The sequence below is a fragment of the Mastigoproctus giganteus genome, chromosome 1 (genome assembly GCF_048544385.1).
Source record: "Mastigoproctus giganteus isolate SK-2022 chromosome 1, ASM4854438v1, whole genome shotgun sequence".
Lineage (NCBI taxonomy): Eukaryota > Metazoa > Arthropoda > Arachnida > Uropygi > Thelyphonidae > Mastigoproctus > Mastigoproctus giganteus.
In genome coordinates this window covers 204759592-204786053 of record NC_143575.1, presented here as the reverse complement: position 1 = coordinate 204786053, position 26462 = coordinate 204759592, and the positions used below count along the sequence as shown (strand labels likewise).

Sequence of the window (26462 nt, the reverse complement as noted above, 5' to 3'; positions counted from 1 at the left end):
GTTACCAAAATTTTTAGTGTCATACATTAATAATTGATCATGCAAAATTAATAGTTGAACTTTTAGCAAGTGTGATGGTTAGAAGCACTTAAACATATTAACGGTACAGGAAATATATTAACAGTAGAAGGAAGGGTCTAAATCACATTGATCCACTTCATGTTGATGATCCTGCTCAGGTTGCTCACAGGCATCTACATTCACACTTGAGGAATTCTTTATGGTGGAGGATGCCAGAAGTTTATTAAACTCCAACAGGGAGCTAAACAATTTTGTGATAACTGAGAGGAAAGTGGAAGAGAAATTGTTGAAGTTAAACATTAAAAAAAAAAAAATAATAAGACACATGGGATGGATGGGATCTACCCAATTATATTAAGGGAGTCAGGAAAGGAGGTAAGCAAACCCTTAGCTATAATTATAAGAGCATCTTTGGATTCAGGAGAGTTCTCTGTTGATTGGAGATGTGCAAATGTGTCTCCCTAATTCACAAAGGGGGGAATCCAAAGGGTGACATGAGTAATTACAGACCTGTTAGCCTAACTTCTGTTCCAGGGAAAATAATGGAGTCACTGGTTAAAGAAGTAATGCAGGACCATCTAAATAGGAGTGCAGTTATGCTTCTGTTACAGCACAGGTTTATTAAGGGGAATAAACCTGTCTGATCAATTTCATTGGATACTATGATGAATTAACAAAGGAACTGGATGCAAAAAATAATTTTGATGTCCTTTTGATACTGTTGCACATAAAAGACTGCTTTACAAATTGGAGCAGTATGGCCTTAAGGGAAAGTTACTGCTATGGATAAATGGATGGTTGAGTGGGAGAAAATACTGTTTATGAAGGGATGCTGCTCTTTGTGGACTAATGTTATATTAGTAGAGTCCCACATCATATGGTGCTGGGCCCATTATTGTTTTTGTATTTATTAATGATATTAATGAGGGTATATCAGGCTTAATGTCTATATTTACAGATGATGCAAAGGTTGGCAGGGGTTAATGATAGTAATGAAGGTACATTGCTGCAACAAGATATTTAAAATTAGGCAGATGGGCTGAGAAATGGAAACTGAAATTTAACGTTGATAAATACAAGATAATGCATATGGATAGCGAGGACTGTGCCGAGCCATTTTAGTATCTGAGGCAAGAATAAAAAATTGCAACCTCCCCTAAAATATAAAAAAAAAATAAATAAATAAAAAATATATATGTGACTTATTTAAAATACATTTCTGGTACATGTTTTAATAAAAGTAAAAGGATAACAAAAAAGTAAAATAAAAACTGTTTTTTTTATTCCCATGAGCAGTATTTATTATAAATATACAACAGATTTATTTATGCTTCATTCATTTCAAAAATTATTTAATCTTTCTTTTGGTGCCCCTTTCAGCTTTTAACTTGAGGCAAGAGCCTCATTCCCCCTCATGGTTCTGTGGGTAGCAGTAACCCCAGAGTAATATACCAACTGTGTGGTACCACATTCAGAATGGTAGAAAATTGTACAGTCTAATATGAAGTTCTCTGAGCAGTGGTGCCAGGATAGCTCATGGGGGTTTGTCAATGATATACAGGAATTTTTCTAGCAGGGATAAGGAGGTAATTATCTCATTGTATAAGGCATTGGTCAGTCCACATCTTGACTACAGTATACAAGTCTGGAGACCTCATTTTAGGAAGGATGTAGAGCTGCTGGAACAGGTACAGAGAAGGGCAATGAGATTGGTGAGGAGAACAAAGGGGTGCTCTTACCAAGAAAGGCTTCAGTTCTGCAAATTTCAGTGGCTGGAGATTAGGCACCTGTGAGATGATCTCATTGAGGTGTTTAAGGCTTCGAATGGCATGAGAAAACTCAGTTTTGATGGGATTCTTCCTCTTTCTCAGACTGTGCGTATAAGGGGTCATATTCAAATTGAGGAAGGATGAGTGCAGAATAGATATGCAGAAGTTTGCCTTCAGTCAACACGTGGTTGATTTCTGCAAAAAGCTTCCATCCGTTGTTGTCGTAATAGATGGTTTGAATAAATTCAAGAAGTAGACAAACTGTTGAAGGGGATGGATAGGTGAAATGGAATTTTTATCCCTTTTGGCTGATGTTGTATAAGCTTGCTTTCTTGCATAATTTGCCACTATAATACTAATATTCATAGAGCGTTTGTTATCAGTGATACCATAGCAAATATTGTCTTGTAATTGAAGTAGTGCAGTACATTGCAATCGTAATTGTAGTGCAATTCATAGTAATAGTTAATTGTAGTAAAAAAGTAATTCAAAAGTTCTAATCACGTAGGTTGGCTTTTTTTTTTTTTTTCCCTTCTCTAAGAAATTAAAGTCAGTGGCATTATCTAGAAACATAATAGCGTAGCACATACTACATAATAAAATCTGCTAATAGCATGCATTGTTATGCTCTTAAATTTAATTTTTAAATTAAATTTAGACTAGAATAATGTCTTATGTGAAATCAGTAAAGCAAAAAGCTCAAAGCAGCTGGAGTGCTTCGTCTAAGGAGAGAACAATTGATGGCAGTTCTCTTGTAAATCACAGTTATGTTCTTTGTCCTGATTTGTCCTTTTTTGTGGAGTTATCTGTAGTAGGACATAATACAGTCAAGACATGTTTTTGTGTGCTTTCATTGCAAAGAGTGTGATTATCTTAAGTGCCAAGTCAGTCTTATATAACTGCTTCTGGATCAGGGTTGATGCCCTCAAAGAAATTAAAAAGGGGGACCCTTTAAGCACCCAGCACAACACTTTTTTTTTTTTTTGGGTAGTTGTTGGCGCATCGGCTTCTGTGGCCATAATGCACCTCCCAAGGTTTTTTTGCAGTACTTTGATCCAAGCCCGAGGCGGGATTCGAACCCGTGACCTTTGGGTTGCTAGGCAGGCGCTTTACCCACCCGGCTAGCCCGGCAACACAACACTGGAGACAACACTCATGCAACACAAGACACAAGATTCTCTGTGGCAGAGTACATTGGTCTCACAGGAAGTAGCCATTGCCAGTGACTCTATTGTCAGGGAAGTGGAATATATTCATTTTATAAAAATATATTTATATTTTTGTAAAAAGGATAAATGGAATAGGACCAGCATATATATCTTCTTGGAACAAAAGTTGATGACATTGTAGAGCAGTTATAATTGTTTTAAGGGCATAAAAGGAGATTTTATTTTACATGTTAGTACTAATGATATTAAGAGTAGGAGATATGAGGATTTACTTAACAAGCACAGGGCACTGTACAGACAAAAAGTTGTGAGTTAGGATTAAATTTGAAAGTGTCTGCAATTGCTGTTCAGACACAATTAGAGGGAATACATGATGAGAGCCTAGTCAATCAGTTTTGCCCTGGAGAGGCTGCAAGGCTCATGGGGTAGAATTTTTCTTGTCGTGGCCCTTGCTTGTTGAGAGGAGACACTGTTTTTACAGGGATGGGATACATTTAAGTAGAAGGGAGTGGAAGAATATTTGCTAATACTATCAAGGCAGTGTTAGAATGTCGGAAGCCTGCTAGCTTGGGAAATACACAGACTAATATATGATTAACAGAAGCTGCAGAGAGAAGTGCAAGTGATTCTTTCACTGCTTCAATAGCCAGGTGGGCAGGAGCAGCAGTGCGTAGCACACGCTTCTTGATTAGACCGGCATTTGAGCCTGTGACCATCAAATACCGAGGATGTGGAAAGGTCAGGGAATGACCACCGCATATCCCCGGAGCAATATGGCCTTAGTTGCTAATGCTCCTAAAAACCAAATAACAACATCACTGCTTCAATTGGAACATGCAACAGCTTGGAAAGCAAGGTGTTGGAGATTTAAAGGCCTGCTGGAGGTCCTCATGGAAAAGAAAAAGCAAATACATGGGCTGTTAGGGTTACTAAGATTAAAAATTGTGTGTGTATACAGTAAAATGTCAATTATCCGGGTAATTTGGGGATTAGCATTAGCATTAGTAGAGGCATTTGATGCAAGAAAGCAAGCTTATGCAGCATCAGCCAAAAAAAAAAAAAAAAAACCACTTCCACTTCACCCCTCTGTTCGTTCAAAATACCTGTCCAGCTGAGCCTTAAACTTATTTAGGCTATCAACCTCCACCAGAAGGGATGGCAGTCTGTTCCACCAACCAACCACCCGCTGGCTAAAGGCAAATTTCCGCACGTCTATCCTACATCTGTCTTTCTTCAATTTGAATTTATGCCCTCTCAGGTGATTTTTCTGAGCTAGAGGAAGAATCCCATCAGCATTGAGCATGCTTAAACCATTCAAGGCTTTATACACCTCTATCAGATCACCTCGCTGGTGCCTAGTCTCCAGACACTGTAATTTGCAAAACTTAAGCCTTTCTTCGTAAGAGCACCCCTTTGTTCCATTCACTAATCTTGTTGCCCTTCTCTGTACTTGTTCCAGCAGCTCTACATCCTTCTTGAAATGAGGCCTCCAGACCTGTATACAGTACTCTAGGTGTGGCCTGACCATTGCCTTATACAATGGAATAATCACCTCCTTATCCCTGCTGGAAAAATTCCTGTATATCATTGACAATACTCCATGAGCTACTCTTGCAGCCCGTCTGCACTGCTCAGAGAACTTCATATCTGCCTGCACAATCACCCCCAAGTCCCTTTCATTCTCTACCACTGTCAGTGTAGTACCACAGAGTTGATACGTTGCTCTGGGGTTGCTGTTTCCCATGTGTAGTACTTTACATTTGTCAATGTTAAACTTCATTTGCCACCTCTCAGCCCATCTGCTCAACTTCTCTAGATCCTGTTGCAGCAGTGTACTGTCATTAGTGTCATTAACAACCCTGACAACCTTTGTATCATCTGCAAACTTGAATATTAAGCCTGATATACCATCATCAATATCATTTATAAATACAGAAAACAACAATGGACCCAACACTGAACCCTGAGGGACTCCACTAATAACATTAACATTAGTCCACGAAGAGCAGTGTCCATTGATTACCGCTCTCTGTCTTCTCCTGCTCGACCATCCCTTTATCCATAGCAGCAATTTGCCTCCAATGCCACACTGCTCCAATTTGTGCAGCATTCTTCCATGTGCAACAGTATCAAAGGCCTTTCTAAGATCCAAGTATATAATATCAAAGTTATTCCCTGCATCCAGCTCTTTTGTGACTGCATCATAGTATCCAATCAAGTTGGTCAGGCAAGACTTCCCCTTAACAAAACCATGCTGTGTCTGAGCTATAACTGAAGTCTTGTCTAAATGATCCTGCAGTGCTTCTTTAACCAGTGCCTCCATTAATTTTCCTGGAACAGAAGTTAAGCTCACAGGTCTATAATTACTTGTTTCAGCCTTTGATCCTCCTTTGTGAATTGGGGTCACATTTGCACATTTCCAGTCCATGGGTACCTCCCCTGAGTCCAAGGAAGCTCTCAAGGATATCCAAGGATACTAAAGCCCAGATAATTGAAAAACACTTTAAATCAAAATTACTTTTTTATTTGTTTAAATAACTTACAAAACACATAAAAACATAAGATATTACATGTATATAACAACAAAATAATATTTTATTCATTTTGGTAGAAAGTCTGATTTTTGATTGTTTTTTTTTTTTTTTCGTAGCATTATTTTTTCTTTTATTTTTCTTGTGTGTCCATGAATTTGTAAAATTTAAATATAATCTCTGTCATCTTGACTTTCCATGAATTTAAGTAATGTCTCTGCAGCTGTTAAGGCTTCAGTACAACTTACTTTGCAAGCTGGTTATAGTTCCTCCTCATCGTCCTTGTCAGGTCCTGCCATAGGTTCTTGTACTGTACACGTTGGATTAAGTTATCATCAGTCATTTATTTCGTTTTTAACGATGTTCTGCACAGTTTGCTAGCCAGTTCCAATCTGCAATTCCGTCTGCAAGTTTTGAAACACTTTCACCTTTTTCACGTCTTTTTATAATTTCCAGTTTCTTTTCCACTGTTAAAACAACTTGTTTTCATTTACCTGACATTTTTAGGGGTTGGAACGCGAGATAAATATTATGTACAACACACAGCAAGCACAGGAACAAGCTTTCGCAATGTTTAGTAGACAAATGTGTATAGGTTACATTTGTATGTTATTTGGCTTTAGAAATGCAGCAAGTGTTTCAAGACACTTGACTTCACATCTGCGGGTGTAAAAACATCTGACATGATTGATCAAGTGGCAAAAGGATAGATGCAACAGTGATTTCCTGTATGTACAGGGTTGTTAAAATTAAAGTATTCGTATATTGAGGGTTCTGGAGCGAGTTCTATGGCTTGTACTGAAGAAAAATTTGGACAACAGGTACAATAAAGAATGCACTCGCCATTAATTGGAAAAAAAAAATATAGTTACAAAATTTGTCACTATATGGCGCTGTGGCAATACAAATCACTTGAACAGTGCTACAATTGTTCAATGTGTCCTCCATTTTGGTCAACAACAGTTTCCATTCAAAGAACAGCATTTTCTACAGCAGAATATAACATGTTAACTGGAATAGCCAGCACATGACGTCTAATGCTGTCCTTCAGATCTGCCTGAGTTTGACATCCTTCCCAATACACCTGGTTCTTCAAAAAACCCCATAACCAGAAGTCACATGGGGTGAGGTCCAGTGATCAGGGTGGCCAAGATGTCTGGAAACAATGGCTGACGACCCATTCGTCTGCAAAGTGTTGCCTTAGCAATCTTTGGACACAGTGGTGGATGTGGAGTGGCGCACCATCTTGCATGAATACAGTAACCTGAAGGCACCCACATTGTTGCAGCTCTGGTATTGTGAAATTTGCCAACATTTCATAATATCGCTGTCCAGTGACAGAACAGGTGCGGGGTCCAGTTGATGTTACCTGTTCAAATAAATATGACCCAATCATGAATGTGTCTGTAAATCCACACCACACTGTCACTTTTGGAGAATGCAATGGGACCTCTTGGATAACTCGGGGGTTTTCTGTTCCAAATGCGACAGTTTGTCGTATTCACTTGTCCATTTAAGCAGAAGTGGGCTTCATCACTCCAAAGGATGTTCCATGGCCAAGTGATATCCACTATCATTTGCTCCAGAAACTGAAGTGTGTATGTGAAACGAATATCTGCATCACCATGGTTTAGCTGCTGTAGCATGTGCATCTTGTAAGGATAGTACCACAACACCTGACGCATTACTAGCCTTACAGTGAAATACGGCATGTCCACTTCATGAGAAACAGCTGGCACATTTATGCTACCACATGGAAATTGACTTGATAAGTCCATGACAGCCATAGCCACATCTTCAACACGAGAGGAGTCCACTCGTTTTCAACCTCTACCTGGTTGAACACCAAGATGTCATGTCGCTTCAAATTTTGCAATCATTTTGCAGACAGCACAAACAGTCCTAGGTTTGTGCCTTATGCGCTTCTGATGCCGGAATTCTCTGGATAGCCACAGGTGCATTGTTTCTGTTCTGATAGTACAGCTCCACTAATAGTGCCTTTTCCTGTAACGTTGTTGGCATTGCTGCTGTAGTGCAGGCAAACATCTACTGTATGATTTTGAAGAGACATTTATACAGTACAGTAGAGCTGAGTAGTGGCGCTATGGCAATAACTTACGATTATGTAAATAATGTAAGTTATTTGCATAATCATAACTAAGATAGTTACGCGCCGTACAGTGATAAATTTTGTAACTAATTTTTTTTTCCAATAACTGGTGAGCGCATTCTTTATTGTACCTGTTGTCCAAATTTTTCTTCACTATTTTTCTCCAGAGCCCTCTACATAGGGATACTTTAATTTTAACAACCCCCTGTACTTTACAAATTCACTCACACAGATAAATAATATTCTTTAATTTGTTAAAAATAAAACTGCATACAAGTAGAAGACCACGTTTAATTTGACCCTATGGATAATTGAGCCCCGGATAACTAACATTTTACTGTACTTCTGTATACAGTAATGCTGGGAGCATAGAAAATAAATTTTATGAATTTGAAGTACTGGTTTAGTCATCAAATGTAGACAGTGTAGGGATATCACGGACATGGTGTCACTCAGATATCAATGATGGTGAATTTGAATATGGGGAGTAAAATGTGTACAGAAAGTACAGACAGGATAGGAGGGGGGTTGGGAAATTATGCACACAGGAGACACTAATTAAAAAGCACAAAATCCAAGAGAGTGTGTCCAGTTGATGTGGGTGGCTAGTGCAACATTGAGTCAATTTGGTATAACATAAAGTACTGGGAAAACAAAAATGAGAGTAGGAGTGTGTTACAGGCCACTCAGGCTGCAACTCACTCAAGTTGGTCACTCACACAGCAACAAGGCTTTTGTTGATTTATTGGATAACTGTTTGCTACAGCAACAAGCTTGAGAGGAAACAAAAAAAGCAGTACTCTTGATCTGATTATTAGTGGTGACCCTTCTTGCATTAAGAATCTGCAGCTAAAAGTCCCAGAAGGTGGCAGTGATTACAATGTATTGCTGTGGGATTTACTTAAAGATGTAGCTACTGGCAAAAGGAAGGACTTTTGTTTTCATAAAAGCGACTACAGTGATCTCAGACAGATTTTAATTTCTATTCTGTGGGAACTGATGTTACAAATCGCAAATTCTGTATTGAGAGCATTCAGGAAAGTAATCATAGAAGCTACTAGGCTTTTTATACCAAATAAAGAATGCTGTTCAAGGCTTAGGCCTAAAATGTCAGATTAACTGATGAGACTCATGGAAGAGAAGAAAAATGCATGGGTTGCATATAAATTATCAGGTGTACAGAAGCCGCCATAGATAAAAAAAAAAAAAAAAAACTAGTATGCAAGCCACAAAGGAGGTTAGGCAAGCCAAAGCAGATTATGAGAAAGCAAAATCAAAAATTTTTTTACTTATGTAAATACTAGAAGGGAGAGAATGAATCACATTAATCTATTAGATATAAATGGCTTGACTCTTAATGATCCCACTCAAATTGCTGACTAATTGAATATGTATTTTGCATCTACATATGAGGAATTTTTTAGGAATGAGGATGTCAGAAGTTTATCAGATTCTAACAGGGAGCTAAATGATTTTGTTATAACTGCTAGGGAAGTGGAAAAGAAATTGAAGTTAAACATAAAAAAAGCACCCAAGGTAAATGAGATCTCTCCAATTATATTAATGAAGGCAGAAAAGGAGGTAAGCAAACATTTAGCCATTATTATAAGAGCATCCTTGGATTCAGGGGAGATCCCTGTGGACTAGGACTAGAGATTTGCAGATGTATTCCCAATTCACAAAGGGGGATGAAAGGGTGAAATTAGTAATTACAGACCTGTCTAGAGAGGATAATGGAACCACTAGTTAACCCATTAATGGTGGTGTGGCACCTGACAGGTGCCTTTCAAAAATAACATCCCTGCATTACCCTTTAATTAATGATTAAAAATCTGAAATTATTTATAGCTTTCTAAATATTGTCAAACTTTTACTGCAATAGTTACTGAATTTTTTTTTTACAGTTTCTGCAGATTAACTAAATGCAAGCACTTCTACAGGGCCATGCCACCATTTGTGTAATACATTTTCCATTTGCATAAAAAGTGCTTTGGGAACCGACATTGCTACAGAGTTTCGAATTCCATATTTGTTTAACATTCACAATTAATTGCATTTCCACTTCCACAAGTTAAATAAATATCTACTGTCACACAGGAGTTGTTTTTGAAAGATTTTGTTACTGTTTTCATGTAATAAAGCTGTAGAAATGCAACATGATATTCATTCAGGATGTATGCTACTCTTCAGGAAGCAAGGTAAGTAGTTATCACATGATGCATGTTTTGAAGCATGCCAAATTTGAAAAAAAATGAAAATTGAAATGTAGAATTAGATCTAACATTTATCTATATTTTTAATTTTTTATTTATATATAAAATAAACAGAAATACATGCACATGTTTAAAATTTCTTGCCCTTAAAGGCCTTTTCAACTGGAAAATAGTTCAAAACAATAGATTCAAGGCTATATTCCTCGACTGGTATGGGGTTTCTTGTTTTAATTTTTCCAATAATTAATATTTTTGCTGATTTTTTTTAAAGTAAGCAATTAAAAAATTTAAAAAGACAAAATTTTTTGAAAATTTAATTTGTATTAAAAACTAAAAGGTTCCATGCAATGAACATTACAGTCTCTTACTAAAACAGTATAATCTGTGTCAATTCAAAAACACCAAAAAGATTTTTTTAGAAATTAAAAAAAAAAAAAAGATACCTATCAAGTGCTGTGCCACCATTTGTTATATAAAGTTTGAACCACCATTGTCAGGTTAAAGAAGTAATGCAGGACCATCTAAATAGGAATGCAGTTATACTGCAGCCACAGCATGAATTTTGTACAGGGTAAGCTTTCCTGCCCAATCTGATATGATACTATGATGCATTAATAAAGGAACTGGATTCAAAAAATAATTTTTACATTGTATACTTAGGTTTTGGAAAATTTTTTGACACTTCCACATAAAAGATCACGATACAAATAGGAGAAGGCAGAGAGTGGTTATCAATGGGCACTGCTCTTCTTGGAGAGTACTCTTATTTGTGGAGTTTCCCAGGGTTCAGTGCTGGGCCCATTGTTGTTTTTTATATTTATTAATAATACCGATGAAAGCATATTAGGTTTAATATCTAAGATTGCAGATAGAAAGGCTGGTAGTATCGTTAATGGTATGCTATTGCAATAAGATCTAGAAAAATTAAGCAGACCGACTAAGAAGCAGAAATTGAAGTTTAACATTGACAAATGAATAGCAGAAATTCAAGATGAACATATCAACTGTGTAGTATCACACTCACATTAGTGGAGAAAAAAGAGACCGGGGGATAATTGTGCAGTCAGACATGCAGTTCCCTGAATAGTAAAGCCAGGATGCTAGGACAGCTCAATTGGGATTTTGTCTGTGATATACAAGGATTTTTCCAGCAGTGATAACAGGGTGATTATTATGTTGTGTGAGGCAATGGCAAGGCCACATCTAGATTACTACATATGTCTTTAAGCCTCATTTCAGGAAGGATGTGGACCTTTTAGAATGGGTGCAGAGAAAGGCAGCAAAATTAATGAGGGCTTCAAAAGGGTGCCCTTACTAATAGAGGCTTCAGTTCTGCAAAAAAGCAGCATTTGGAGACTAGGCACATGCAGGGAGACCTGATTGAGGTGTTTAAGTGGAGTGAAGTTAAATGCCAATGGCATCCTTCCTTTTGCTCAGCCTACATATATGAAGGAGTATAAATTTAAATTGAGGAAGGATAGTTGCATAATAGATGTGTGGAAATTTGTCTTTAGCTAGTGGTTAGTTGATTGTATCTTGCATCATTTTCCTTTACTAATACTAAAATGTAATTCCAAAACTTTTAACAGTTCCAAAGGAAGCCTGTCAGGAATGCTTCTAGAAATTGCATAAGCATTGAAATAGGTATATATATCAGAAAGACTACTTTAAAGGACATTTGATAGCTGGTAAGCTTCATTTCCCAATATATTTCCTCTCGTTACATTTATATTACTTCCAATTTACAGGCTACTTCTCAGGAAGAGATGGTGTTCATAAATGAGAGATTCGAGCCCTTGACCACCAAATATGGAGGATGCGGAAAGGTCAGGAAATGACCACCGCATATCCCCGGAGCAATATGGCCTTAGTTCCTAATGCTCCTAAAAACCACATAGTAATAATAATATTGCTAATGCCATTATTAAATTAATACATATATTTCCTTCTTTTTTTTTTTTTTTTTTTTTTCCTAGGATTGTGATGGATTTACAGTTCTGCATCTTGGGTTTTTGGATTATTCTCACTATGTCATTGTCATTAACTTTTATGGCTTAGAAAGGATAGATGTAAACTATAACATTAAGGATATAGTCTTTTATGTAAGTAATAATACATGATATATATATATATTTTTTTTTTCATATTTCATTTATAAATATAACGTTTTAATTGTTAATTAAAATGAAAACAACTTACTCATTGTAATTAATAAAGATTATTATCATATTTGTTTTTATCCTGTCTTATTTCTCTATCTCTTTATTTGGTTTTCTTTTCAAACGTTATTATTTGTAACTGTTTTCAGGATTATTTTTTCATTCTTAATACAGTATTTGTATGAAATATAATAACAAATACAGAATAACACAAATTAAACTGGGTCTAGTCAAATATGTGTGAAAATGCAGGTAACTTACGCAATTTGGGTAATATAATATTAAAAAAATTTAAAAATACAATTTTAAAAATTAGTTCTTTTCTGCAGTCAAGTGACATTTACTGCAATAATTAAAGACCAACACCAGCTAAGGAATTAAAACAAAAATTTTTACTATAAAAATAAAATATACAGAATATAATGAAATACTGTGATACACTATCGGAAGAATAAAACATTACAATAAATTATGATAAAATAAACTACGATAAAACGTTAAAAATATACCGAAGCAATAAAATTATATAAAATAAACTGGATTAAAAGCGATAAAACCTGAAGCTTTCGGAGACTACTGTCTCCTTCTTCAACAGTGTTAGATAGGATAGGAAAGGAGGAGGTGTTATGCTGTTAGTTAAGAAACACATAAAATCTAAGGAAGTGCATCCAGTTGACATTGGTAGACAGTGCAATGTTGACTCAGTATCCTGAAAGAGGCCTCTGAGGTCGGGAAAACTCATGTCTAAGAATATATAAATTCATACACCGACCATTGAATAAAATTTTAAATTTAATATGACTACAATCTTTACACAAAAAAAAAAAAAAAAAAATATTTACAATAAACTATTACGGAATGCTAAAAACTGTAATAAAAGATTATTTACAATAAAATTTGCTAAAATATAAAACATTAAAAGCGCTAAAAATCTGAAGCTTTCGGGAGCGTCAGCTCCCTTCTTCAACAGTGATATGACTTCCTGCAACATCTCCTTAAGTAGCAGGCTCACGGTACCTCCACACGTGGTATTTCTCCACGTGGTTCAATCGGCACATGGTCAGAACTGGAAGCGGAAATGTCTCGGGAACGTGGCAAAGAAAATCGTTCATCCGACCTTAATATAATTGTTTCAAAGATAGGATTAATACGTATACCTCTATCTCTGTTTATTGTATTCCTACTGGATGAACTAATCCGTAAACCCTCGAGCCATTTACGCTCCCAGTATCCATGTGCACGATCCAAAATAATAGCGTCCTCCGGGGAGATTTGATGCTGCTTCTCCCAAAAATGTTCGGCCACAGCAGACTTGTTGTATTCAGCGGTTCTTATGACATTTAAATGTCATAAGAACCGCTGATAAATGCCATATAATCATTTAAATGCCATAAGAACCGCTGAATACAACAAGTCTGCTGTGGCCGAACATTTTTGGGAGAAGCAGCATCAAATCTCCCCGGAGGACGCTATTATTTTGGATCGTGCACATGGATACTGGGAGCGTAAATGGCTCGAGGGTTTACGGATTAGTTCATCCAGTAGGAATACAATAAACAGAGATAGAGGTATACGTATTAATCCTATCTTTGAAACAATTATATTAAGGTCGGATGAACGATTTTCTTTGCCACGTTCCCGAGACATTTCCACTTCCAGTTCTGACCATGTGCCGATTGAACCACGTGGAGAAATACCACGTGTGGAGGTACCGTGAGCCTGCTACTTAAGGAGATGTTGCAGGAAGTCATATCACTGTTGAAGAAGGGAGCTGACGCTCCCGAAAGCTTCAGATTTTTAGCGCTTTTAATGTTTTATATTTTAGCAAATTTTATTGTAAATGATCTTTTATTACAGTTTTTAGCATTCCGTAATAGTTGATTGTAAATATTTTTTTTTTTTTTTTTTTTGTGTAAAGATTGTAGTCATATTAAATTTTAAATTTTATTCAATGGTCGGTGTATGAATTTATATAATGTTGACTCAGTTTGGTGTGACATAAGCACTGGAAAGGGAAAATGAAAGTAAGAGTGTGCTATAGGCCTAATGACTCTGATGAGTACAACGAACAGTTGTGCAGAGAAATAGAGTGGGCCAGTAAATCAGAATGTTTTGTAATGGGAGATTTTAACTTTCCAGATGTTGACTGGAATTTGTGAATTGGTCACTCGCACACTAGCAAAACTTTTGCAGGTTTTTTGGATGATTGTTTTCTCCAGCAACATGTTCAAGAGGAAACCAGAGGGAGTAATACTCTTGATCTGATTATCAGCAGTGATTCCTCATGCATTAAGAATTTTCGGATAAAGGAACCACTAAGTGACAGTAATCACAGTGTACAGATGTGGATTTACTTAAAGATGTAACTACCATCAAGGGTAAAGGGAAGGGTTTTTGCTTTCATAAAGGTGACTATGGTGGTCTCAGACAGGTTTTAAATTCTAAAGAGTGGAATCAACTGATGATAAAAACCCCAAACACGAGAGGTATTAAACTATAGTACTTAGTACCATGCTTGGGTTGGAGGTTGAGAAGACAAAAGAAGACATTTGTTCAAATTAGACTTGAACTTCTGTAGACTATAATTTTCAGGAAATACGTGTGAAGGAAGGTTGTTCCACAAAACGGTAGTTGAATGAATAAATGAGAAAGATGAAAAGTTGGTTCTGTGAGTTTGATGTTGTACAGAAAATGGATTGACAGGAAAGGTTGTATTGAAAGAGAGAGTGGGAATTATAGAAGCCAATTCAGAAGAACAGTGCCCATGGAAGTATCTATAGAAAAGGCATGCAGCAGAAACAGTACATCTATAAAACAGAGTGGAGAGACTCTGTTAGAGAGGAGTCATTAATTAACCTAACTGCCCTCTTCTGAAAGAAATCTAGAAGCCTGAGAGAGGTTTAGGGGCCACCATCCCAGAAGTGGCAACAATATTCCATGGTAGGGAAGATTTGCAATTGGTACAGAGTGAACAGCTGTTTGGAAGAAAAGTAACGCAGAGAGCGAAAGAGAAAACCAAGTTTTGTAGATGCAGAGGAAGCAATATTTGTAATGTGCTTGTGCCAAGAGAGATTAGAAGTCAGGGTAATCCCCAAAAGAGATATATTTATATATCAACTTGCCTAGAAATCGGAGTATTACCAAAGGTAAGCATAGGAGCAGAAGAATCCTATTTCCGAGATATAAGACAAGACTGAGTTTTAGAAGGATTAAAATCAACTAAGTTGTCTTTGCCCCATTGGAGAATTACCTGGGGATCGGCATTTAAGGAATTGGTAGTGGATATTCGAGAAGTTGAAGCAGATTGAGCAGAGCAAGGTTTTTCAAAATGGAAAGTGGAATGCAATGTGCTGTCATCGGATAGGTAGGATTTCCAGTCAATGGAAGGTCATTAATATACAAGAGGAAAAGAAAGGAGGGAAAGAACTGAACCTTGGGGTCACCAGCATTAGTATAGAAGTTAGAAGACAGAGAGCCATCTACCATCACCCTCAGTGAGCGTTCAAAGAGAAAACTGGATAACCAATTACAAAAAACAGTTGGCAAACCATAAGATGGAAGCTTGTTTAGAAGACCTTTATGCCTAACATGATCGAAAGCCTTTGGGATGTCAAGAGCAACTGCTTGTGTTTCACCAAACTTTTCCATTGAATTTGTCCATATATGGGTAACATTAGCCAGAATATCACCAGTGGATCGACACTGATGGAATCCATACTGGCAATCGTTGATCAGATGGAAGGTTTCTAGGTAGTTTAAGAGTTGGCAGCTGATTGGTTTCTCCATTACTTTAGAAAGAGCATAATTAATTGCAATGGAACGATAATTGGATGAAAGGGATTTGTCACCCTTTTTAGGAACTGGCTGGATATGAGCAAATTTCCAAGCAGAAGGAAAAACACCTTTGGAATAAGAAAGTGAGAAAAGGCGGCAAAGAACAGGAGTAAGTTCAGGAGCACAGGTTTTGAGAACAAGAGGAGAAATACCATCGGGACCTGGAGCTTTCCTAGCATCGAGATTCGTAAAAATCTTTCTGATGGAGGACCACAGGAGGCATTGAATGGAGCGTTTTGGGAATGGTGGGAGGTGTTTTATCAAGATCATTGATACATGAGTTGGAAGAAAAATTGGATGCTAGCGGGTCCGCTTTATCCTTGGCTGAAATGACAACAACCATCTGGTTTTGACAGAGGTGGGAGCAGAGATGAGCAAAAGTTGCGGCCAATAGCTTTGGAAAGAAACCAGAATGCTCGGCTACCATTACGGCAAGAAGCAAGTTTTCTACTCTTAGCCTGTTCAAAATCGAGTTTGGATTAATTAATGACCACTTTATAATTGTTGTGAGCATTGATGTAGGCAGAAAATAAAACTGAAGAATTGGAAACAAGGCAATTACGATATGCAACGTTCTTCTCTTGAAGAGCCTTAGCACATTTATTGGAAAACCAAGGTTTAGATAAAGGATGAGATTTTAAAGTGGAGTGTGAAATAAAGGATTCCATTCCTACAAGAATAATTTCACTGACATGATCTGAGCAAACATTGACGTCAGTTTTGAAACAGTAATCTGACCAAAGAAAAGAAGAAGAGAGATCTCGCAGGTCACCCATTTTGCATTCTTGTAATGCCAAACAATATGAGTTTGGGAATAGCCATGAGATAAAGGCTCCATTGGAGAAAAGACAATCACCAAGTTGTGATCTGAGGTACCTAAAGGACCACTCACTTCGACCGTGTACTTAGAAGGGTTGTTTGTGAGAAAAAGATCAAGCGTGTTGGCGGTATGGTTGGGATTGTCCCGTATTTTTGTAGGTCAATGAATAATCTGTGCAAGGTCATTAGAAATTGCAAAAGCCTCAACATCTCGACCAGCTGGGTCAGTGTGACTAGAAAACGGAAGCCAGCTGGAGGTGTGTATGTTAAAATCACCTCACTGTTAGGAAAGTTGGACTGGAGAAAATCAAGTTGCAAAGAGAGAAAGTCAGAGCTCCAAGTCATTAGTGGAGTTGGGAGAACGGTAGAGACAACAGATGAATTTGACACAATGAGGTAGAGAGAGTTTAAGCCAGAGAAGCTCGAAAAGAAGTGATTCCAAATTACCATGTCTCTGACAGCGAATATCGGAACGGACATATGCACAAGTACCACCTTTGAGGCGAAAGGAATCATACAGCGAATAATTTGGGCAACTGAGATGAGCAGTAGTTGAATCAACTGATAACTGAGATTGTCAGAAAAAGTACATGGGGGTTTGGCAGACTGCAAGTGGAAATGGACATCGTTTAGATTAGAATTGAGACTATGTATATTTGTGAAATGAACTGGGAAGTGATTGGAAGGTTTGGATCTTTTCGCAGATAAGCTTACTCTATTAATTTGACAATTCAAGGGGTATTCAATAGTAAGGAAAAGTGGGAGGGGACATGCTGTATGAAGTAATGAAATTTTTGGATATGGCGTACACACGGTAAGAATATACCCAGATCCTTGACATAACGTGGCCTCTACAATGTCCCCCCCCCCCCGCATACACACTACTCGGACTCCTTCCAGTCACTATCTGGCAGAGTAGAGGTAGCAAGATTATACACTAGTTCGGTCTGGTGTACTAACTAGTGGCTGGCCTGCGAACACCATTTTAGAGCTGTACCCTCAAAATGTAAGGAAGATGGGATCTCGCCATGATGTTCATCATAACCTCAAAAGTCATCAGTTATACTGCATAATGAAAAAGATGGGAAAAGGTTGACCGGAACTTAGTTCTGGAGACTAAACATGGATTCTACCACTTCAAGCCTCCAATAAGCAAAGTGGTGGCATTGCACCGGTTGATGAGAGTCATCTACCACCTAGTATTGCCCAGTAACACAGAGGGGCGGCATTCCTTCATGTAGTGTGGGTGCCACACCTTGACCCCTGCTTACGTTGATTCATACCTGGGTGGTCACCCACTGTGCTTGTGCATCGAGGTTATACCCAGGATTACAGAATTCTAAATGGGAGGCCTTCATTGAATTTATCTTGTAAGCTACTAGGTCTTTCATACCAACTAAGAAATACTGTTCAAGATTTAGATCTGAATGGGTGTCAGATGAACTAATGAGGCTCATGGCAGAGAAGAAAAATTATCAGGCGATACAGATGCCTATGCTAGATATAAGCTAGTCTGTAATCAAATCACAAAGGAGGATAGGCAAGTGAAGGCTTATTATGAGCAATCTTTGGCAAAAGATGCATAAAAAACAACAATGACTTCTTTACTTATGTAAACTCTAGAAGGAAGGGGCTGAATCAGCTTGATCCACTTGATATCGATGGTTTGCCTGTTGATGATCCTGCCCAGGTAGCTGACAAGCTGAATGAGTATTTTCTATCTACATTCACAAATGAAGAATTGTATAAGGACGGGAGGACAGAAGTATACTAAACTCTAACAGGGAGCTAAATGATTTTGTAATAATGGAGAGCAAAGTGGAGGAGAAATTGTTGAAGTTAAACATACTGGGATGGATGGAATCTATCGAGTTATCTTGAAGGAGGCAGCAAGGGAAGTAAGCAAACCCTTAGCCATAGTTATGAGAGCATCCTTAGATTTGGGGGAGGTCCCCATGGACTGCAAATGTGCTAATGTATCCCCAGTTCACAAAGGGGAAATCAAAGGGTGACACAAGTAATTATTGACTTGTTAGTTTAACTTCTGTTCCAGGGAAAATAATGGAGTCACTCGTTGAAGGAGCATTGCATGATTTAACCCCAGGGGCTGACATCTGGTGAGTATGGGCTTGGCACACCCAGGGTCCTGAGCTGGATATCATCATTCTTCTTTTTCTTGGTGATTCCCTTCTACTTCTCTCTCTCTCTGGGTAATTCAAAAAAAAAATTTTTTTTATCAGGTGCAGCATAAGCCTCAGTCTTTCCTTGCACCATATGGCTAATATTAATAATAATAATAATAATCACCATCATCATCTAGACAAGACTGCAGTAATAGTTCAGACACAGCATGGGTTTGTTAAGGGTAGTTCTTGTCCAACCAATTTGATTGGATACTATGATGTGGTCACAAAGGAACTGGATGCAAAAAATAATTTTGATATTATATTCTAGGATTTCAGGAAAGCTTCTGATACTGCTGCACATGAAAAACTGCTGTACAAATTGGAGCAGTATGGCATTAAGGGCAAGTTGCTACAATGGATAAAGGGATGGTTGAATGGGAGATGACAGAGAGTGGTTAAAAATTGATATTGCTCTTTGTGGACTAATGTTATTAGTAGAGCCCCCCCTCCCCCAGGGTTTGGTGCTGGGCCCATTGCTGTTTTGTGTATTTATTAATGAAATCAATGAAGGTATATCAGGCTTAATGTCCAAGTTTACAGATGATACGAGGGTTGACAGGGTTGTTAATAACAGTAAAGACAGTATGCTACTGCAACAGGATTTAGAAAAGTTAGGCAGATGTTCTGAAAAGTGGCAACTGAAGTTTAACATTGACAAATGCAAAGTACTGCATATGGGTAGCACTAACCCAAGAGAAACGTATAAACTGTGTTGCTACACTTAGGGAAGTGGATAATGAAAAAGACCTTGGGGGTAATGGTGCAGTCAGATATGAAGTTCTCTGAGCAGTGCAGATGGGCTGCCAGAGCAGGTCATGATTTGAGTTTGATTTTTAGAAATAGCAACAGAATTTTTTTTATTTTTTCATCCTGCATAATGTTCTATTAATTCTAAAAATAAAGTTCTGGTAATTGAATCCACATCATAATAATTGTCTCTTTCTTAAAAATTTTGTTTCTGCTAATTAATTTTGTTAATGATATATAGGAATTTTGCTAGCAATGACAAGGAGGTGATTATCCCTTTGTATAAAGCAATGGTCAGGTCACACCTTGAGTACTACAAACAGGTCTGGAGGCCTCATTTTAGGAAGGATGTAGAGTTGCTAGAATAATTACAAAGAAGGGTAACAATATTGGTGAGAGGAACAAAGGAATGCTCTTACCAAGGAAGCTTAAGTTCTACAAATTTCAGTGTCTGGAGACTATTCACCTGCAAGGTGATCTGATTGAGGTGTATAAGGCCTTTAATTGTTTGAGCAGGCTCAATGCTAATGGGATTCTTCCGCTTGCTCAGATTACGAACCTGAGGGGGCATAGATTCAAATTGAGGAAAGAAAGTTGTAGAACAGAAGTGCAGAAGTTTGTCTTTAGCCAGTGGGTAGTTGATTGCTGGAACAGACTTCTATCTGTTGTTGTGGAAGTTGATAGCTTAAATAAATTTACGGCTGAACTAGACAGAATTTGGAGTAACTGGATGGTCAAAATGGGAAGGGTCGTTTTGTATTTTTTATTATTATTTTTTTTTTGGCCGATGTTGCATCATATGCCTCAACTAATGCTAATATCAGCTCTTGAGCTCACAGTGCCATAGATCACTTTCTGCTATTGCAGTTACAAATGTGATTTGTAATATTTGAAACGACAAATTCTTTCTATAGATTTATAGCATGGTTCTTTGGCCATGCTATAAATCTATAGATAAATGTAGAATACTAATGTTGCAGAAAAGGAACAAGCACTGCAAGAGACAATGAAAATAGCAGTGAATGTACAAAGTGTTGAAGAGAAATTGAATGCATCAAGAGAGACATTGTGCTGCGTTGCAAAACCGCCTTCGCTATTCTCCATTCAAAATCATCTATAGCATCATCTATTACCACCAGACACTACTGAAAGAGTTTACCTTTACATGTGTGATACTGCAGTTTTTTTTCCATATTCTTGCGAAATATTTTGTGGACTGCTTAGGCACATTTCTATCTAAACGAGAACATGAATACTTGAAACTGTCAAGTTTGATCTCCCAAAAAAAACAAACAAACTTTGATTTACCCATGAAACACCTCTGCACTTCCCCAAAGTCACTGTGGGTTGTAGCTTTACCAAAATATTTGTTATTAGTTGGCATTTTTTTGAAGACTATTTATATACATGCCTTTGGACATACTCTAATTTTTTTTTTTTTTTTTTTTTTATTGAAAACCCCAAACACAAAAGGTATTAAAACCTATAGTACTTAGTACCTTGCATGGGTTGGAGGTTGAGAAGATGAAAGAAGATATTTGTTGACATTAGACTTGAACTTCTTAGACTGTAATTTTGAGGAAATGCTTACAAAGGAAGGTTGTTCCAGAAAATGACAGTTGAATGAATAAACGAGGAAGATGAAAAGTTGGTTCTATGAGTTTGATTTTTAGATTTTTAGAAATAGCAACAGAAATTTTTTTATTTTTTCATCCTGCATAATGTTCTATTAATTCTAAAAATAAAGTTCTGGTAACTGAATCCACATCATAATAATTGTCTCTTTCTTAAAAATTTTGTTTCTGCTCCGTAGCCGAGTGGGCAGGAGCGGGAGTGCAGTAGCACACGCTCTTTGTGTAGACCGGGGTTCAAGCCCCTGATTGCTGAATACGGTCGATCTGCCAACCCGCACTGGACCAGCGTGGCAGATTATGGTCCATTTCCCTCAGCATGAATTGTTGAGGAGGCTTCCATCCTGCAGTGGGTTGATAATGGCTGCACTTTACTTTTTACTTTTTACGGTGGATATGACACTCTACTATTGATTTGGAAAAAGTGTGAGGCTTTGGTTCTCATTACAAACCAAAATTCTCTTTCTTTGTATAGCCCCAATCCTGCAGCCCTACAATTTAGTTAATCTGCTAAGATCAGCCAACTACAGCTCCTACAGTTGGGGCTGTAGGTTAGTTAATCTTATCAGAGTAATAATTTTTTTTTTCTCATGGAAATGTTTTTTTTCTCCTGTATATATATTCAAATCAGCTTATATTATGTCTTGTGGTCTTCTTTGCATTGTTACTTATCTTAAACAGCCTAACCAAACTGCATTACATTTTTCATTATATGATTTTTTTTTTTTTTTTTTTTTTGAATAAAGCATATACTTAGAATTTCCTAACTATAATTGAAATTAATAAATGGTAATAATTCTTTGATATTTAGTTTTTTCAAGAGAAATATTTAATCATCTTATAATCGTAAATCACCTTTTACAATAACTTTACATGCAATTTCACTGTCTATGGGGGAAACAGCAAGATTGCAACTATTTATCCAAATTAATAAATAAATAAATTCCGTTTATTAGCTCTCGGTCACTCATTCCTACAATGCGTAGAGGCAACAGCTCCAAACAAGCCAGTGGTTGCAGGTTTGTCCAAGAGGCATCCTGGACAAAGTGCCAGACCAGTGTGGCCACATGGAGATGTGTCATCAATACAATATAATAAACATGCTGACAATGCTGAACTTGCCCCTGGACAACTAATGCAACAGCTATAGGGGCTTACAGTAAAGCATAAAGACACATACAATTAGAATAGAGTACAATTAATAGGAAAGGCAAAATTATATTACACATGTAGTTGACATAAAGTGCACACAACTGTGGGACTTGGCTATCACTAAATTCTTAAGATCAGCTAATGCATGAGAACTGCAATTCAAGAAAACATAAAATACCGGAGTTATCTGATGAATGGAAGGTGGGTGTTCCCCTAGATATCTAGACTGTAAAATCAGGATTAAAGGAGAGGATGTAACATTGTGGTTGTATTTAGTTCAGTGTAGATTCGTTAGTATGAGTTTAGCCGCTTGTGACAGGAGAGCTCTGTTTTGGGCTATTAGGACCAGGTCTATATTCAAACGGTTGACAAAGAACAGTGTGTTGAATGGGAAGTGCCTTTCGATTAAATGGAGTCTGTTTAGTAAAGGGACTAGTGTTGGCTTGAATCTTGCTGCTTTCCCAAGGATTCTCCAAGCTATAACGTCCCAAATTTCTGGACAATCGATGCCCATGTACAGTTTTGTAAAGAAAGAAAGGTTGTTGTACCAGATTGAATGTGAAAAGTCGGAATAGTTTAGGCAGCCAACCTTGAAAGTTCAGAAAGAGACAGGTTCATAGCGGGACTTGAAGAAAGTCCATTTAAGAAAACCAGTATTCAAGGGAAGAGATCTTTTTGAAATTTACATTGGCCATGCCCAGACAGGGGAAGCATAGAGAATTTTTGGCTTGATTATTTTGGAAAAGAATTGTATTATAATATGGGCAGAGTGTGTATTTTTAAAGTTTTGTTTTGCCAGCCAAATGGCTCTTGTAAGTTTTTTGGACAGGTAGTTCAGATGAGTAGCAAAGTTGAATTTTGACTCAGAAAATTCCCAGATCCATATGGTCGGTTACGATAGGAATTGTTTGGGCATTCAGGGAGGCGGTTATTGGAAAGATGCTCTTTTTAAGCAAGATAGATTTGGAGGTGACTGGATTTTGAGGGGTTGAGTGCAAGATTGAAATATTTGTGGTATAAAGCAAACTCTTGGAGGGTGTTACAGATCAGCTATTCAGTGCCTTTAGCTGATTGGCTTGAGCTTGAGGTGGCAATAATTTTAACATCATCCGCATAAGACATTACATGCTTATGGGTTAGTAGGAACGGTTGGAGGATTGCAGAGAATATTATTGCCGATAGTGTCTCGCCCTGGGGGATTCCAGATGAGCAAATGGCCTGATAGGATTTGTTTTTGAAGTTTGCTATCAGGACCCTTTCTTTGAGGAAGTTGGCAAAGAGATTTAATAGATAACCGTTTATGAGGTAAAACTGTTCTAGGAGTTTCAGGGGAGAGAGAGTGTGTGGAGACCACATCGAATGCAGAGCTGATGTCTGTATAAATTATATCGATTTGATTTTTGGAATCGAGAGCCTTCAGGATTATTTGATTTGTTGCAAGGAGATTGGTCGATGTGGCTCTTCTGATAATTCCATAGTGAATCTGGTTATGATGTATTTGGAAGAGTTGCTTCCTCATTGTCGGTAGCATATATCTTTCCAGGAGTTTTAGTACAGAGGATGAGATTGATATTGGTCTGATGTCTTTGTTGCTTTTGATGTTTTTGCATTTCGGTAGTGGGAAAATTTTGTAGTGGGTCCATTCTGGGGAGAAAAGTTGTTATTTATGGCCTGATTGAAAAAGAAGACCAGAAGGTCTAGAATGTAGACACTAGCAATTTTGATCATGTGTTCCAACCAGCAATTGAAGTCGAAATCCGATGGTAGTGAATGGGATATTTTGGGTATATTGTTAAGTTTTTCTTAATCCTATTAGCTGTGAATAGTTGGATTTCTTTCCTCTTTAGTTTGTTAAATTTATTATGGTGAGCTAAGAAATTTAGATAATTATTTTCCGAGTTAGATTTTTTATGTATATGTAAGTTCATGAAAGACTTTTGCTTTAATTTGAAAAGGGACTTGAAATTTCGTGTCCACCAAACATTTGAATTGAAAGAAGGAGCAGTGATTTTTGATGCCGCAATTTTTGAGATTGAGGCCAACCAAGTCGAGGAGAAGGTGTATGCTAATTCTGTAGTACAGTTGACTAAACTGTCCCAGGAGTAGAGGTTTAGCAGCTCTAAACAGATGTCCTATTTTAAATGTTTCAGGTTAAATGATCTCTTTTTGTAGACTGGATTTTTTTCTCACTGGGATGGGATGTCGAAGGACAGTATTTTTTAAATTTGATCATGGTCAGATTCGAATGCAATTGAGATTGGAAGTCCAGAAGGCGTAGGAGCGTTAGAGAAGATTTGGTCGAGTGTGTTGTTACCTCTGGCGGGCGATGAAATTAAAGCCTTTAAATTTAGACTGTCAAATTGTGATGTCACAAATTTAGACAGATCACTAGATGGTAGCGGCAAATTAAAATCCCCTCCAATAATGATGTAATTGTTTTTTGAGATTTTAGTGATAGCCCAGTTAACAAATTCAGAGTATCTTTCCATGGAGGACTTAGGAGGTATGTAGACTGATATGATGTCCAGAAAGTTATTTGACAGTTTTGTTCTGACGTGGACTGCCTCTAAGGTAGATGAGGGGCATTTGGATTCTGATACTGTCACAAATGAATCCTTCAGGAAGATGGCGGTTCCTCCACCTTTTTTGTGGCTCTCGATGCCACTGCAGTGTTGTAGTTGGCGATAATGAAATCTTCTTGTTCAGACGAAGTCCAGGTTTCCGCGAGTAGGATAAGTTTGTGAGCCTAGAAATTAGACAGAGTTATGGTTTCCAGAGTGGCGATTGATGTTCTGCAAGAGGCACTAAAGAACCACTGCAGGATCATCTAGACAAGACTTCAGTTATAGCTCGGACACAGCATAGTTTTGTTAAGGGAAAGTCTTGCCTGACCAATTTGATTGGATACTATGATGTGGTCACGAAGGAACTGGATGCAGTGAATAACTTTGATATCATATATTTGGATCTTAGAAAGGCTTTTGATACTGTTTCACATGGAAGACTGCTAAACAAATTGGAGCAGTGTGGCATTGGAGGCAAATTGCTGCTATGGATAAAGGGATGGGTGAGTGGGAGAAGATCAGAGATCAAAGAGAGTGGTAATCAATGGACTGCTCATCGTGGACTAATGTTATTAGTGGAGTCCCTCAGGGTTCAGTGTTGGGTCCATTGTTGTTTTCTGTATTTATAAATGATATTGATGATGGTATATTAAGCTTAATGTCCAAGTTTGCAGCCGATACGAGGGTTGGCAGAGTTGTTAAGTACATTGCTGCTACAGAATCTAGAAAAGTTGAGCAGATGGTCTCAGAGGTGGCAAATGAAGTTTAACATTGACAAATGTAAAGTACTACATATGGGAAGCAGTAACCCCAGAGACGTATAAACTTTGTGGTACTACACTAACAGTGGTAGAGAACGAAAAGGACCTGGGGGTAATTGTGCAGGTAGATATGAAGTTTTCTGAGCAGTGCAGATGGTCTGCAAGAGTAGCTCATAGTGTCTTGTCAATGATATACAGGAATTTTTCTAGCAGGGATAAGGAGGTGATTATCCCCTTGTGTAAGGCAATGGTCAGGCCACACCTTGAGTACTGTATACAGGTTTGCAGGCCTCATTTTAAGAAGGATGTAGAGCTGTTAACGAGTACAGAGAAGGGCAACAAGATTAATGAATGGAACAAAGGGTTGCTCTTACGAAGAAAGGCTTAAATTTTGCAAATTACAGTGTCTGCAGACTAGGCACGTGCGAGGTGATATTATTGAGGTGTATAAAGCCTTGAATGGTTTGAGCATGCTCAATGCTGATGGGATTCTTCCTCTTGCTCAGAATAATCACCTGAGAGGGCATAAATTCAAATTGAGGAAAGACAGATGTAGGATAGATGTGCAGAAGTTTGCCTTTAGCCAGCAGGTACTTGGTTGGTGGAACAGACTTCTATCCTTTGTTGTGGAAGTTGATAGCCTAAATAAATTTAAGGCTGAGCTGGACAGGTATTTGGAATGAATGGAGGGGTGAAATGGGAGCATTTTTTTTTTTTTTTCGGGTGATGCTGCATAAGCTTGCTTTCTTGCATCATATGCCTCTACTAATGCCAATGTCAATGCTAAGGGAGTTTT

General features: G+C 37.7%; 1 protein-coding gene across 1 annotated transcript in view; it reads left to right on the top strand.

Moving 5' to 3' along the window:
- Positions 1-26462, top strand: part of LOC150091460 (transmembrane protein 181) — a 162872-nt gene that overhangs the window by 26737 nt on the left and 109673 nt on the right. Inside the window, exon 6 of the mRNA XM_090368503.1 lies at positions 11790-11915. Within this exon, the coding sequence (XP_090224629.1) occupies positions 11790-11915 (126 nt within the window). The remainder of the gene's footprint in view (positions 1-11789; positions 11916-26462) is intronic.